Genomic DNA, 15,881 nt, shown 5'->3' on the forward strand with positions numbered 1-15,881 from the left:
TCACTCCAGATAATTTATTCCTTCCTATGCTTTATTAACTTTTTTAACTCTTTCACTTTACCTGCAACACCCACCTGCTACTCTCCATTGGGCTCATCTCTTAGATACGCCTTTCTTCAGCCCTATTACTTAAACAAACACCCCCTTCTCAGCTTCTAACAACACAACTGCTTAGCTAAGAGGGATAGACATGTCCCAAATAGGGTTCCTCAAACACAGCACATGTTGGACTAAGGTGCCAAGTAATACTACATGTCACTCCTTAATTGGAAAAGAATGTTGCTAATTATACTCATATTTGCCTTCTATTATTTACTAATTCTAGGATGCAAAGTGGGAATGCGAGCAGTGCCCGCCACACCTGACAAAGTTGTTGCTACACACATCTGTACTCTTCAATCAACAAAACCTGATGCTAAAAACAGAAAAGGGGGAGATGTAGGAGATAGGGTGGTGGGAAAAATTGTAGAAAGATGCAAACCTTCTTGGAAGGCAGGGAGCTTTTACAAAAGCTTCGGAAATGGATTTGGCTGAAGGTAGCCAAACCTTCTTATCCAGTGCCTGAGAGCAAAGGTTAGATAACAAAGAGATATAAAGGAATTAATCTAGATAAGTTAGTTTACTTAGGCCTTGGAACCTGGGCTTTAATCATCCACACACATGACTGCTATCTCTGGGCAGAGTAACCATGTTAATTATGCAAAAGTGTGTTGACTGAAAGCCTTTGTCATTAAATCTGTAGTAAATAAATGCCTACAGCACCAACTTGTCAGGGCCACAGCTCTGACTCTTTACAGCACCCTCCTCGGGGTCTGTAAGTGGCCAGGTCCCCTAGCCCTCTTTTTCACTGGACACCCATGTCTGAGTGCAAAGTTTGGCCAGTGTCTGTGGGTCGGACCTGGCAACAGACAACCTACAGAATGGGAGAATTATCTTTAAGATTAAAATAGGATATTATAATGCTATTTTGTATGGTTTTATGGGAGAATGGCTATGAATAAAGACTCAAACAAAATAAATACAAATTAAAAAGTTAAAAACATTAAACAGATTCTAAACTCTTGAAGTATAAGGTCAGAAGAACTTCTAGACTATGGATTCTTGACCAGTTAAATAGAATTTAATGCCTCTTTTGGGAGTCCACTCATCCACTCTGCAAAGAATTTCCAGTATTGCTGAAACCTTACCAGGGAGATCAACATTTACACTATCTCCAAATTCAGAAAAATAGAAAGTAGCAACTTTTCACAAAATGATGAGAATATATCTTTGAAATTGTGGGCTCTCAAATTGTACTGTCAGAAACCAAAGATTTTATGAATTACTTAATAAAGTCTGTAAATTATAATTCAAATTTCATTTCAAAAATTGGAATTGAAAATATGAACATGAAAACTTATTGCTGATTGAGTAGCCTTAATCCAAAACTCTAAAATCTGAAATGCTCCAAAATCAAACTTTTTGAGCAACAACATCAGGCTCAAAGGAAATGCTCATTAGAGCCTTTTGGATTAGATATTCTGAACTGGTAAGTATATATATAATGGAAATATTCCAAAATCCTAAAAAATATGAAACCTGAAACACTGTCACAAACATTTTGGACACAGGATACTCAACCTGTATATGCCAATTTTAGCATATAAGAAACCGTTAACCTGCTAACCCTCCTTTATAGCATTTGTAGTTAGTAAATGCTATAAATTTGAACTTATGAAGCAAATCAGTTATAATAAAATTCATTTATATTTTATATATTGAGTTAAGAAAGATTTTAAGACTTGCTCTGTTTTTAAACAAAGTGAAAACCATTTATCTAGATTCTAGAAAATACACAATCAAAGAATCTGAAGAGAATGAAAATAAAAGAAGAAGAGACTGAGCTGTTACTATTTTTAACTCTTCACACTCCAATGCCAATGAAACCCACTGGATGTTACAGTATGTTCAATAGTAAAATATTTGCAAATAACACTTTGTAGTTAGTGAAAATACATGTTCTATGTAAGCCAGTGTTTTGAAAATTATAATGAACACAAGGTCAATGTTGAGACGTAGCAAACTTTTTCTCTAGGCTATGAGGTAGAACAGGTGTATACTTACTCTTCATCTTTGCCACAATTCCTATCTATAGCATGAAGGATTCAAATGCCTTCAAGAATAGCAATATACACTAGAGAAACACAAAAAGCAAGAAAATATTCTAATATTCTGGTGTTGTTTGGAAAATATCATAAGGTCTCTGGCATGTAATATTATCTTATAAAACCTTATGCAAGACCATTCTGACATCCAGTTTGAGAGTAATTTAACTACTTGAATTCAGAAGAATCCCAGATTTTTTTTTTTAACCACGCACCATTTAAATGAAAGGATGCAATATAAATAAGCAGTACCACCCTTTAAAACAGCATATGCAAAGGATACTCTTCACTATTCCGGATGTCAACCACCAGGAGCTTTGGTTTACTGGACTTTGTTTTCTTGGTGGGTGTTTTGAAGTGGCCTGTCATTGTGAGCTCACACAAGTCAATCAGGTCCTCTGCTGAAATCCGTGGTGATACTTCTGACTTTAGGTCATTTAATGGGATGGATTCTCTTGACTGAAAAAAAAATGTACAAACAAAAATATATTGAGAATATCACAGAAAAACAGATTATCCCCAGTAATAGAATATCTTGATACCAAACAATACAGCATATAAGAGAAGAGGAAACTATCTAATTTTCAGTGTATTGTGTAATTCAGTGGTCTCCAACCCCCAGGCCATGGACTGGTACTAGTCCATGGCCTGTTAGAGACTGGGCTACACAGCAGGAAGTGAGCGGCAAGTGAGTCAGCAAAGTTGCATCTGTATTTACAGTTGCTCCCCATTGCTCCATTACCGTCTGAGCTCTGCCTCCTGTCAGATCAGTGGTGGAATTAGATTCTCATAGGAGTACAAACGCTGTTGTGAACTGCATATGTGAGGGGGTCTAGGTTGCATGCTCTTTATGAGAGTCTAATGCTTGATGATCTGTCACTGTCTCCCATCACCTCCAGATAGGACCATCTAGTTGCAGGAAAACAGGCTCAGGGCTCCCACTGATTCTACCTTATGGTAAGTTGTATAATTATTTCATTTTATATTACAATGTAATAATAATATAAATAAAGTGCATGATAAATGTAATGTGCTTGATTCATCCTGAAACCATCCCCCTAACCCCAAACCCAGTCCATGGAAACACTGTCTTCCAGGAAACCAGTCCCTGGTGTCAAAATGGCTGGGGACCGCTAGCGTAACTGATTCTTTACTATTGAGGTTTACTTCTTTATTATTTACACCTATAGGAAAGTATTATTGTTTTGATTGACTGCAAGTTCCTGACTCAAACATGTAGAAAGAGATGAGGCAAAGTTTTCTTTATGAGAGTGCTGTGTCTTTAGAAAAAACAGCTCTTTTTTTTTTTTTTTTTTGAGGCGGAGTCTCGCTCTGTCGCCCGGACTGGAGTGCAGTGGCCGGATCTCAGCTCACTGCAAGCTCCGCCTCCCGGGTTCAGGCCATTCTCCTGCCTCAGCCTCCCGAGGAGCTGGGACTACAAGAAAAAACAGCTCTTTTAAGTACATTTCACTTTTCTTTAAATATAAATTACTGTTGTTTTGAATTGCATTAATTTTAACTCAGGTAATATGAGAAATTGCACTGTAATTAGGCATATATAGTAATTAAAGAAACTGGTTCTAATATATGTATTGGACTTTTATAATATAATTTATGTTATATATAAATGGTTGAGTGGAAACTTGATTCTCAGAGATGAATAAAGAGCATCCTAATGATTTCTTAAATAGTAAACCAAACTAACAATGTGTCTTAACTGTGAAGGAGGTAAACTCAAGACTCCAGGCTATCAAACCCATCCACTGGTTTGTGTCTATGATATGGCATAAAAATGCTTCAGACTAAGGGCTGTTTACAATTATTCTCTATGTTTCTTAGCAGAAAGAAGGATGAGCCTTCCCCCATAATAGGCAATGCAATACAACACAACTAAATTCAACACAAATTTATTGAGCACTAGTGATCTCCTGAAATCTTACGTGACATGACTTGAGAATTTAAACACTTCAAAAATTCAAGTGATTAAAATATAAGGATTCAAAAAAGTTTTCATTTATATGTTTCATAAGTTATCAAAATAGTCTAATAATTATCTCATTTACTCATTTTCTCTTTTTTCTCAGTTGCATTGTGGAATTCTACACTTAGAATGTCCGTTTTAGAATTTCTAGGTAAGAAAAAATAAACCATACAAATCATTTACCAGACAGATTTATTTTTAAAAAATGGTTTTCAATTGGAGTTTGATGTCAGCTCTCACCCCGTGGGTCTCCTCAGTTGTACTCTGAATTCTTCAGTGGTAAAGTGCTTGTTCTCTCATTTCATCAACTTTCAAATAGAAATGGAAATTGCTAAGCTTTATGGGGTTATGGCTTTCAATAAAAAATAGGCATTAAGCATCTTAATTTTTTAATATTAAGAATTAAAGCTACTTAAACATCCTGAAATTAAAAGTGCTTCAGAAAGATTAAAGAGTTTTGAAATCAGCAAGCCATACAATCAATGCTTCCATCTCCTTTTCCATTAGATTGCAATCTCTACAGGTATTTTTCCAGCCTTCACATGAAGTCATACATTTATGAAGATAAAATAAAGAACTTTTTGATTAACCTAGTTCCACTTTTGGTCATTTTGTGATGAATGTGGCATTTCAAACTGAAGTTTCATCTGAGTGAAAAGAGTGCCCTGACTAATGAAGACGAGGATTTGTCCAAAGTATTTTCTATGAAGAACTGACTGATTTAAATAAAGATTTGACCTCAGCATTGGTTCCAATCAAATGCGTCATATGGGAGGAGTTTTTCAAAGGAAAGAGTATTACTATATGAAATGGTAAGAAGAGAAGGAGAGGAACTGCTGACAAATTTAAATGTTCTAAACTTCCATGAATGTGTATGTGTAAAGAACTTTAATGTATACAAGTTCTTCTGCAAATTAATTTTAGGAGATTAGTAAATTAAATTTAGAACAAATTATACTACTCTGCTTTATGAAGAAAATAATTACAATATGAAAAACACAGAATTTAGTTTTTCATAGTTTTATAAGCAAATTTACTATTCATTTAAAATTTCCACTTAGAGGCATACAAGTAAAACTGCACAACTTTTGTCTTATTTAGTATTATAGATATTGTGTGTCTATATCACATTTTCCTTGTGTGAATGGGGGTTTCAAATTCATGAGACTTTGTTTATGGGTAATGGACAAGATTTAGGATAATTATAAAACAACACTCCATCAATTTATCATTTCTGCCCAAAAGCCTTTATATACACTGCATGTTAAGCTTAGATGTCCACCCAGAAATAAATCCATGTATTTACAGCCAACTGATTCTTGACAAAGCTGCCAAGAACTTTCAGTAGGGGAAGGGACAGTCTTTCCAATAAATGGTACTAGAAAAATTGAATATCTATATGCTGAAAAATGAAACTAGACCCCTCTTACTACATGCAAAAATCAGACAAAGATGAATTAAAGACTTAAATATAAGACCTGAAACTATAAAGTTACTAGAAGAAAACATTGTGGAAATGCTTCAGGACATTGGTCTGGGAAATGATTGTTTGGATAAGACCTCAAAAGCACAGGCAACAGAAGCAAAACTAGACATAGAATTACATCATTCTAAAAAGCTTCTTCACAGCAAATAAAACATCTCAGTAAAGAGACAACTTACAGAATGGGAGAAAATATGTGCAAACTCTCCACCAGACAAGGGATTAATAGCCAGAACATATAAGGAACTCAATAGCAATAATAAAATAATCTGATTTATGAATGGGCAAATGATCTGAATAAACACTTCTCAAGACAAAATATGCAAATGGCCAAAAGGTACATGGAAAAAAAAAAAAGGTCAACACCACTAATCAACAGAGAAATGTAAATCAAAACCACAATGTGGTATCATCTCTCCTGGGTTAAAACTGCTGTTATCAAAAAGGCAAAAAACACGGATGTTAGCAAGGATATGGAGAAAGGAGAATGCTAGTACTCTGTTGGTGGGAATGTAAATTAGTATAGCCACTTTGGAAAACAGTATGGAGATTCCTCAAAAAACTAAAAACAGTTGCACCATATGATCCAGCAATCCCACTGCTGGGCATATACCCAAAAGAAAGGAAATGAGGATATCAAAGAAATATGCACTCTCATGTTCATTACAGCACTATTCACAATAGCCAAGATACAGAACCTAAATGTCTATCAATGGATGAATAAAGAAAATGTATATTTATTAATATACATAATGAATTACTATTCAGCCATTAAAAAAGAATGAAATCCGGCCAGGTGCAGTGGTTCATGCTTGTAATCCCATTATTTTATTGTGCCACTGCACTCTAGCCTGGGTGACAGATCGAAACTCCATCTCAAAAAAAATAAAAAAATAAAAAAAAAAGAATGAAATCCTATCATTCGCAGCAAAATGGATGGCATTGGAGTTCATCATGTTAAGTGAAATAAGCCAGGCACAGAAAGGCAAATATTCCGTGTTCTCAATCGTACATGGAAACTAAGTAAGTTGATCTGATGGAAGTAGAGAGCAGAACAGCAGTTGCTGGGAAAGGTGGACAGGGTGGGTTGGGGCATAGTGGGAGAGTGGTGGGGTGGAGGTGGTGGTGTTGTGGGAGATGGGGATGAAGAGAGACTGGTTAATGAATATGGAAATACAGTTAGACAGAAGGAATAAGTTCTAGTATTCAATAGCACAATAGAGTGACTATAGTTAACAATAATTTACAGTGTATTTCAAAAGAACTAGATTTGAAATATTTCCAACACAAAGCAATGATAAAGACTTATGGAGTAAATCTATATAAAGTATTTAGAATAGTGTCTGACAAGATATGTGCTCTATAAATTTTTATCTTATACCTCTTTTCTCACCCCTCACCATCTAGCCCCTTATGCTTTAGCATTAGCACACTACTTGCCTTTTCATGCCATTGTGCCTTTGCACATGTTGTTCCTTCTGCTTAGAAAGCCACAACCTGTCCATCTAATAAATCCTTGCTTGCCTTTCAAATCTCAGTTCAAACACTACTTTCTCTGTGAAGAAAGCCTTTCTTTTTAACTCCTAAGTTTCTCTTCTATGTCTTCACAGGTATCTGGTATACATCTTTATTATAATGAGATGGGTCATTTCCCACTAGACTAAAAGCTTCTCACGCATGAGAAAAATTATTTTTATACCTTGTTTTCCTCAGGACACAGTGTATTATCTGACACACAGAAAGTATTAAGATATATATACTGATTATAAAGGAATAAAATAGAATTTCCAAATTATATACTTTTCATGAGTAACTTTGTGCTATGAGGTATGTATATGTTACCAAAACAATGTGGACATACCTCTATTACAGTAATTACTGTTTGTGAGATATTATCTATTTCTCCACTTGACTTACAATCAGTCTCCTTGAATGGAGGTTCCATGTGTTTTCATATTTGTATCTTCAAAAGTTAGCACAAGGTCTGGCACAAAAAAACTCAATGGATATTTGAAAAATGAATGAATGAGTGAATAAAACATATGAATAAATGATTCTGCAGAGCAGAATCAATTCTTATGTCTGGATTATCAGACAAACTCTCCAGGGATGCCAAGTCATCACACGCTCTCTGGCATCTGAGCACCATGATGGTTAATAAAGAACACTAAAATGTACGTCTGCCTCAGTAATTTGTCAACAAAGTCATTTTTTGTTTCCTCAACTGAAAAATTACAGATGACAGTTGCTACCATATAAAGCTTTCAAAACTGTGCTCTAACTGAAAGAAGTTGGGTGGGCATGGTGGCTCATGCCTGTATTCCCAGCACTTTGGGAGGCCAAAGCAGGCAGATCACAAGGTCAGGAGATCGAGACCACACTGGCCAACATGGTGAACCTCATCTCTACTAAAAATACAAAAATTAGCTGGGTGTGGTGACGCATGCCTATAATCCCAGCTACTCAGGAGACTAAGGCAGGAGAATTGCTGGAACCTAGGAGGCAGATATTGCAGTGAGCTGAGATTGTGTTACTGCCCTCTAGCCTGGCAACAGAGCAAGACTCCGTCTCAAAAAAAAAAAAAAAAAAAAAAAAGAAGTTATGTGAATATAAAGAAGGCCAAAAAACCACAAAATATCCCAAACTATCTTTAGGAAAATAGGCAACATAATTTAATAATAATAAATATATCAATGAAGGGAAAAATAGACAAATATTAGAGTTGACATTTTGGGGAAAACAAAAAGCAAAGTTCAAAAATCTGTAAATGGACTGTGAGCGTGCATGTGTGTGTGTGAGAGGGAGAGAAATTACAAATCAGAAAAACTGTGTTTTTATATTCTTTTTCTTTCTCATTTTTAGTCATATTATGAGAACATATATAAGCATACAGAAATATTTAAAAAATAATATAATACTCTGTACAATTCTATAGTAATACATTAAAAAATATCGATCCAAATATTCCCCGAAGAGTAGAAAACCTCAGAAAAGCTATATGTTCATAGGCCTAAGTACACCTGAATAAACTGAGGTGTGTGCATGTGTGTGTTCACGTTTGTGTGTGTGTGTGTATGTGTTCAAAAGTCATAGAAAACCTTAATAGGCCTTTTTAAATATAGTTAAAATTTTAAAGTTTTCAGATGATTACGTTGAAGAAAGGTGACAAGCACAATTTTTTCCCAAACAATTCTATCTCATTTTCAAGGTATAGAGAATTCTCATGATATAATAACTGCTCAAAGGCAAAAAAATTATTGAAAAGTGCCCTAGGCCATTTTATTTATGAAGCTGCCTTAAGCTAATATTTAAATCTGATAAGGATAGCACTATACACACACCCCACCCAATATTCCTTAGAAAAACAGATTTTAAGGCTCTAAAAACTGTAAAGGCTGAATGCAATAGTGGTTTTTAATACTTCCATAAAAATGACTTAGGACATATTTCAGGAATGAAAGATGATTCAATATTAGGAAAATTTTAAATATAGTTCATCAACTTAATTGGTCAAAGGATACAAATATGTAATCACCACTATAAGTTACCTAAGGCCAGATGTGATACAAATTCACATCGACTCCCAATTAGAGAAAAAGAAAACCCCATTGTAGACGTATATCAGAAGAAAACTTAATTAGAATAATGAAACATGTTTTTTGAGACAGCTATTCTTATCTTAAATATTTGACATTCTACTTATCAATGAATCACTAGAAGCAGAGTTATTGAAATCAAGATGTATATAGTCTTAGAAAACCCAGAATAATCCGAGGAAAATCCAGTAAAACTGCAAAGAATTTCATTAGGGTTTAGTTACAACATACACACAACAAAATGATTAGCTTTTTTATATGGCAGCAGTAGTCAGAAAATATAATAGGCAAAAGCTTACATTCATTATATCAAAATATTCATCCAAAATAAACTACCTAGAATTAAGCTTATATTTAAAGAAAATGAAATAGTTCATGCAAGACATTTGAAAAAATGAGGAGGGGATATTAGATGCTTTCTAGAAAGATTCAATATTATAAGAACTTTGTTTTTCCTTAGGGCAATATATATATATATTATAAGTGTAATCAAAATCCTAAAATGAATCTTTTTTTCTATTTTGAAACTTAAATTTTGAAGTTTATTTGACAAACTAAATAGACAAAAATGCCAAGAAAATATTGGAAAATAAATAAAACACAATGTCATATATTAAAACTGTATAAAGTTAGTACTGTATGATATTGCATCAGGAAAGACTAAAAGATTAATTGGATATAATGGAATGCACAGAAGCAGACTCAAATACATATAAATATCTGGAAAAGAAAAGGATGTCATGTCAAATCACTGGGTGATTGGAAATGGCATCATTCTATTATTTTATTCTTTATTATTTAGAATATAATAGTGGGATAACTTGTTAACTGGAAGAAAGTAAAACTGTGTTTCTATCTTACATAATTCAGAAAAATGATTTATATAGACTAAGCACTTATTTTATTTCAATTTCTGGGATACATGTGCAGGACGTGCAGGTTTGTTACATAGGAAACATGTGCCATGGTGGTTTGCTGCACCTATTGATCCATCACCTAGGTATTAATCCCTGCATGCATTAGCTATTTATGCTGATGCTCTCCCTCTCTCCATACCCTGGACAGGCCCCAGTGTGTGTTGTTCCCCTCCATGTGCCCATGTGTTCAGTTCCCACTTATAAGTGAACATACGGTGTTTGGTTTTCTGTTCCTGCGTTAGTTTGCTGAGGATAATGGCTTACAGCTAGATGAAGCACTTCTTAAGTACAAAGAAATGAAATCACAAAAGAACAAGAAAAAGTATTGATGACTTGAAACATTTATGTGTATAGCAAAGATGAATTCTTAAAGAAGAGTAAAGTATGTGAATAAAACAAATTTAAGATCTCCTTAATATAAACAGAGTTCTTGTAACAAATAAAATCCTGCTTAAAAAAAAGGGGAGATACAAACATATACTTGACAAAAGAAGAAACATAAATAGGTAATAAAAATGTTTTACCACATTAATAATCACAGAAATACAAATAAGTATTTACAGTCATAGAAATACAAAAAGTAGGTAAGTATTCTGGTTATCTTCTGTTTGCCCTTCCAGACTCACTCTCCACTGGTCTCCACCTTGCTTTCTGTCCTAGGTGGCAACCTGTTTAGACTGTGTCAAGAGGGACTTTCAATCCTCTGGCTTTAAAATGGGTACAGAGAATGGGGAGAGTGAGGTCACAGTATTCATTCCCCTAGTATATTGGCTTTATTGTGTCCCTTGACCAAAGGTCACTGTGCTTCTCAAGATAGTGCTCTCTACTTGCCTCTCTTATCCATCTTCTGGTAACCACTTATTCCCTTAACTAGGGGTGGTAATAGGTCTGTAACTAATATCCATAATTTACTCCATTATCTCTTTCATTTTCCCCCAAACGCACCATCTTGTAATTACAATCTCTAAATAAATTCATTTTAAGTATCTTAATTTGACGGTACTAATTTTTGATGATGGAAAGAGATACCTACTGAATGTATACTGAATGTATAAATCAACATAAACTTTCTAGAGAAAAATGTATAATATGTATTAAAATATGCACATCTTTTAATCTAGAAATTTCTTAGAAATTTGTTCTATGGACAGTTACAGATTATACAAAGTTGCACAGAAAAAACATTTATCAAACACACTGTTTTTCTTAAATTGTGAAAAACAAAAATGTTAATACACAATAAAAGAGGATAGAACAAATAAATAGCACTGAACCCATGTAAAGAAATCCCATTCACCAATTAAAACTATGTTTAGAAAAAATATTTCCTAATGAAGAAAATGTTCAGGATATATTATTAAGGGGATATTACATATTACCAAGGGAAAAAAGACCCCGCAATACTATAAATTAATTATGGACCACTTTGGTGCTAAATACACACAAACACACACACACACCACAGAAACTGCAAAAGTGGTTATTTCTGAGTAGTGGAATTAATTTTACTTCTGTTCTTCCTGATTTTCTGTGTTTAGATTTTATTCACTAATCATGAGCTATTTTTGAATAATTAAAAACATAAAAATATGCAATTTGTTTTCAATCAGCACTATTAAACTCTCTTCCATACTTCATAACTATGAATCTAATTGTTTTAAGATAATTCTGATGAAATGTTTACAGCAATGTAAAAAGACTTTCCAAATGAGAAGTCATGACTATACTTATAATAGGTAATCAGATCTGGCACTGAAAAACATGCAGAGATGTTAAAAAAAATATATTATTTTAAAATTCAGACTGATATGGACTAGCTGTGTCCCCACCCAAATCTCACCTTGAACTGTAATAATCCCCACATGTCAAAGACAGGGCCAGGTGGAGATAATTGAATCATGGGGGTGGTTTCCCTCATGCTGTTCTCATGGTAGTGAATAAGTCTCATGAGATCTGATGGTTTTGTAAATGGGAGGTCCCCTGCGCAAGCTCTTGCCTGCCGCCATGTAAGATATGACTTTGCTCTTCATTTGCCTTCCACCATGACAGGCCTCCCAAGCCATGTGGAACTGTGAGTCAATTAAACATGTTTCCTTTATAAATTACCCAGTTTAGGGTATGTCATTATTAGCAGCATGAAAAGAGATTAATACAGTAAGCCAGGCACAGTGGCTCATGCCTGTAATCTCAGCACTTTGGCAGGCCGAGGCGGGCAGATCACCTGAGGTTGGGAGTTTGAGACCAGCCTGACCAAGAGTGAGAAAACCCGTCTCTACTACAAACATAAAAATTAGCTGGGTGTGGTGGCTCATGCCTGTAATCCCAGCTACTTGGGAGGCTGAGGCAGGAGAATTGCTTAAACCCAGGAGGCGGAGGTTGCAGTGAGCCAGGATCGCATCACTGCACTTCAGCCTGGGCAACAAGAGCAAAACTCTATCTCAAAAAATAAATAAATGAATAAAAATACACAAACTGATACCAGTAGAGTGTGGTGCTGCTGTAAAGATGCCCAAAAATGTGGAAGCAAGTTTGGAACTGGGTAACATGCAGAAGTTGGAACAGTTTGGAGGGCTCAGAAGCAGACAGAAAAAGGTGGGAAAGTTTAGAACTTCCTAGACACTTGTTGAATGGCTTTGACCAAAATGCTGATAGTCATATGAAAAATAAGGTCCAGGTTGAGGTGGTCTCAGATGTTGATAAGGACCCTGTTGGGAACTGGAGTTAAAGATCACTCTTGCTATGAAAAATGACTGGTAGCATTTGCTCCTGTACTAGAGATCTGTGGAACTGTGAATATGATAGAGATGATTTAGGGTATCTGGTGGAAGAAATTTCCAAGTTGTAAAGCATTCAAGAGGAAGCAGAGCACAAAAGTTTGAAAAATTTGAAGGCTGACAATGTGATAAAAGAAAAACCAATTTTCTCGGGAGAAATTCAAGCCAGCTGCAGAAATTTGCGTAAGTAATGAGGGACCAAATGTTGATCATCAAGACAATGGGGAAAATGTCTCCAGGGTATGCAGGAGATCTTCACAGCAGCCCATCCTATCACAGGCCTGGAGGCCTAGGAGCAAAAAATTGGTTTTGTGGGTGGGTCCCAGGACCCCACTGCTCTATGAAGCCTCATGATATGGTGCCCTGCATCACAGCTGCTTCAGCTCCAGCCCTGGCTAAAGGGGGCCAATGTACAGCTCAAGCCTGTTTCAGGGGGTGCAAGCCCCAAACCTTGGTGGCTTACATGTAGTGTTGGGCCTGTGGTGCACAGAAGTGCACTGAAGTCAAGAACTGAGGTTTAGAAATATCTGCCTAGATTTCAGGGGATGTTTGAGACACCTGGATGTTCAGGCAAAAGTTTGCTGCTGGGGCAGAGCTCTCATGGAGAACAGCTATAGAGTACTGCCTAATGGAGCTGTGAGAAGAGGGCAACAGTCCTCAAAACCTGAGAATGGTAGATCCACTGACAGCTTGCACTGTGAGCCTGGAAAAACCACAGACACTCAATGCTAGCTCATGAAAGCAGCCGGGAGTGGGGCTGTACCCTACAATGCCAGAGGGGCAGAGCTGCCCAAGGCTGTGGGAGCACACCTCTTGCATCATATGACCTGGATGTAAGACATGGAGTCAAAGGAGATCATTATGGAACTTCAAGTTTAATGACTACCTTACTGGAGCTTTAACTTGCATGGGACCTGTGGCCCTTTTGTTTTGGTCAATTTCTCCCCTTTGGAATGGGTGTATTTACCCAATGCCTGTACCCCACTGTATCTGAGAAATTACTAACTTGCTTTTGATTTTACAGGCTCATAGGCAGAAGGGACTTGCCTTGTCTCAGATGAGACTTTGGACTGTGTACTTCTGAGTTAATGCTGAAATGAGTTAAGACTTTGGAGGACTGTTGGAAAGGCATGATTGGTTTTGAAATGTGAGGACATGAGATTTGGGAGGGGCCAGGGACAGAAAGATATGGTTTGGCTGTGTCCCCACCCAAATCTCACCTTGAACTGTAATAATCCCCAAGTGTGAAGGGGATAGGGTCACGTGGAAATAATTGAATCATGGGGGTCCTTTCCCCCGTACTGTTCTCATGGTAGTGAGTAAGTCTCATGAGATCTAATGGTTTTATAAATAAGAGTTCCCCTGTACAAGGTCTTGCCTGCTGATATGTAAGATGTGACTTTGCTCCTCATTCACTTTCCACCATGACTGTGAGGCCTTCCCAGAAAATGGAACTGTGAGTCAATTAAATCTCTTTCCTTTATAAATTACTCAGTCTTGGGTATATCTTTATTAGCAGATTGAGAACAGACCAATACACAGATAAAGTCTAAAAATGATAAAAAGAGATCATTAAATAGGACAGGCTTTCATGCATTCGAGGCTGGAAAACACACAAAAGATAATATATACAAGTCAATAAAAAATGTTTTAGGTTCACTGAAATGTTTCATTGGTAAGACCTACTCTACCATTTGCATGAAGAAATTTTTAAATAAACTGATGCTTATCTACATTTTCACAAAACGTATTTAGAATTTAGAGAAAAGGGCTCATTGGCTACATATAAGAATATTTAGGCTGGGTGTGGTGGCTCACGCCTGCAATCCCAGCACTTTGGGAGGCCAAGGCAGGCCTTGGTCACTTGAAGTCAGGAGTTCGAGACCAGCCTGGCCAATATGGTGAAACCCTTTCACAACCAAAACTACAAAAATTAGCCGGGCGTGGTGGTGGGTGCCAGTAATCCCAGCTACTCAGGAGGCTAAGGCAGAAGAATTGCTTGAACCCAGGGGGTGGAGGTTGCAGTGAATGCAGATCATGCCGCTGCTCTCCAGCCTAGGTGACAAGAGCGAGACTCCATCTCAAAAACAAAACAAAAAGCTGACTAGGTACTAAATAGTTTGTTTCAGCATAATGACAGTACAATTTTTGTTTTGAGGACAATGTATAAAAGTAAAACAGGTTTTTTAAAGTGACATATAATGTTTCTAGGAGGGAAACTAGATTAACAGAAAACATGCTAATGACCACAGAGCCAGGTACACTAACAGCTTAAATTCCTTATATTTCATTTGCATACTCCATGGTAATTATAATAGCATCCTGCCCAGAGAAGGTGCTAAAAGGTTTGATAAACGAATGTAAGCATAAAAGGATGCTGAGTGACCGGGTGCAGTGGCTCACACCTGTAATCCCAGCGCTTTGGGAGGCCGAGGCACATGGATTACGAGGTCAGGAGATTGAGACCATCCTGGCTAACATGGTGAAACGCCATCTCTACTAAAAATACAAAGAATTCGCTGGGCATGATGGCGGGTGCCTATAGTCCCAGCTACTCAGGAGGCTGAAGTAGGAGAATGGCACGAACCCGGGAGGCAGAGCTTGCAGTGAGCTGAGATTGCGCCACTGCACTCCAGCCTGGGTGACAGAACGAGACTTCGTCAAAAAAAAAAAACAAAAACAAAAACAAAAAAAACCAAAGGATACTGAGTGATGTTGTCTCTAAAAGGCTCTAATATGCTAGCCTGCTATAAGTGAAGCTACCAACAAAAGCTGTCCAAGGACTAACTGAGAAGGGACAGAGTGACTCTGCTGCTTCTGACTATCACCCCAGCATCCCTTCTCCTCCTAGCCTATATAAGGAGATAGGTTAGGGGAAGTGGGTAACTGACTTTGTGGAAAACACAGTATTCAAGATACAATGTATCTCCATTCCCAACCTACAGGTTAGAGGAGCAGGTATTTTTAGCCACTCAAATTCTCCCCT

General features: G+C 36.6%; 1 protein-coding gene across 1 annotated transcript in view; it reads right to left on the reverse strand.

Annotated features, from left to right (window-relative positions):
• Positions 1–15,881, reverse strand: part of TBCK (TBC1 domain containing kinase) — a 258,415-nt gene that overhangs the window by 70,998 nt on the left and 171,536 nt on the right. Inside the window, exon 24 of the mRNA XM_030915419.1 lies at positions 2,428–2,603. Coding sequence (XP_030771279.1) covers positions 2,428–2,603 — 176 coding nt within the window. The remainder of the gene's footprint in view (positions 1–2,427; positions 2,604–15,881) is intronic.

This window comes from Rhinopithecus roxellana, chromosome 2 (genome assembly GCF_007565055.1).
Source record: "Rhinopithecus roxellana isolate Shanxi Qingling chromosome 2, ASM756505v1, whole genome shotgun sequence".
Taxonomy (NCBI): Eukaryota; Metazoa; Chordata; class Mammalia; order Primates; family Cercopithecidae; genus Rhinopithecus; species Rhinopithecus roxellana.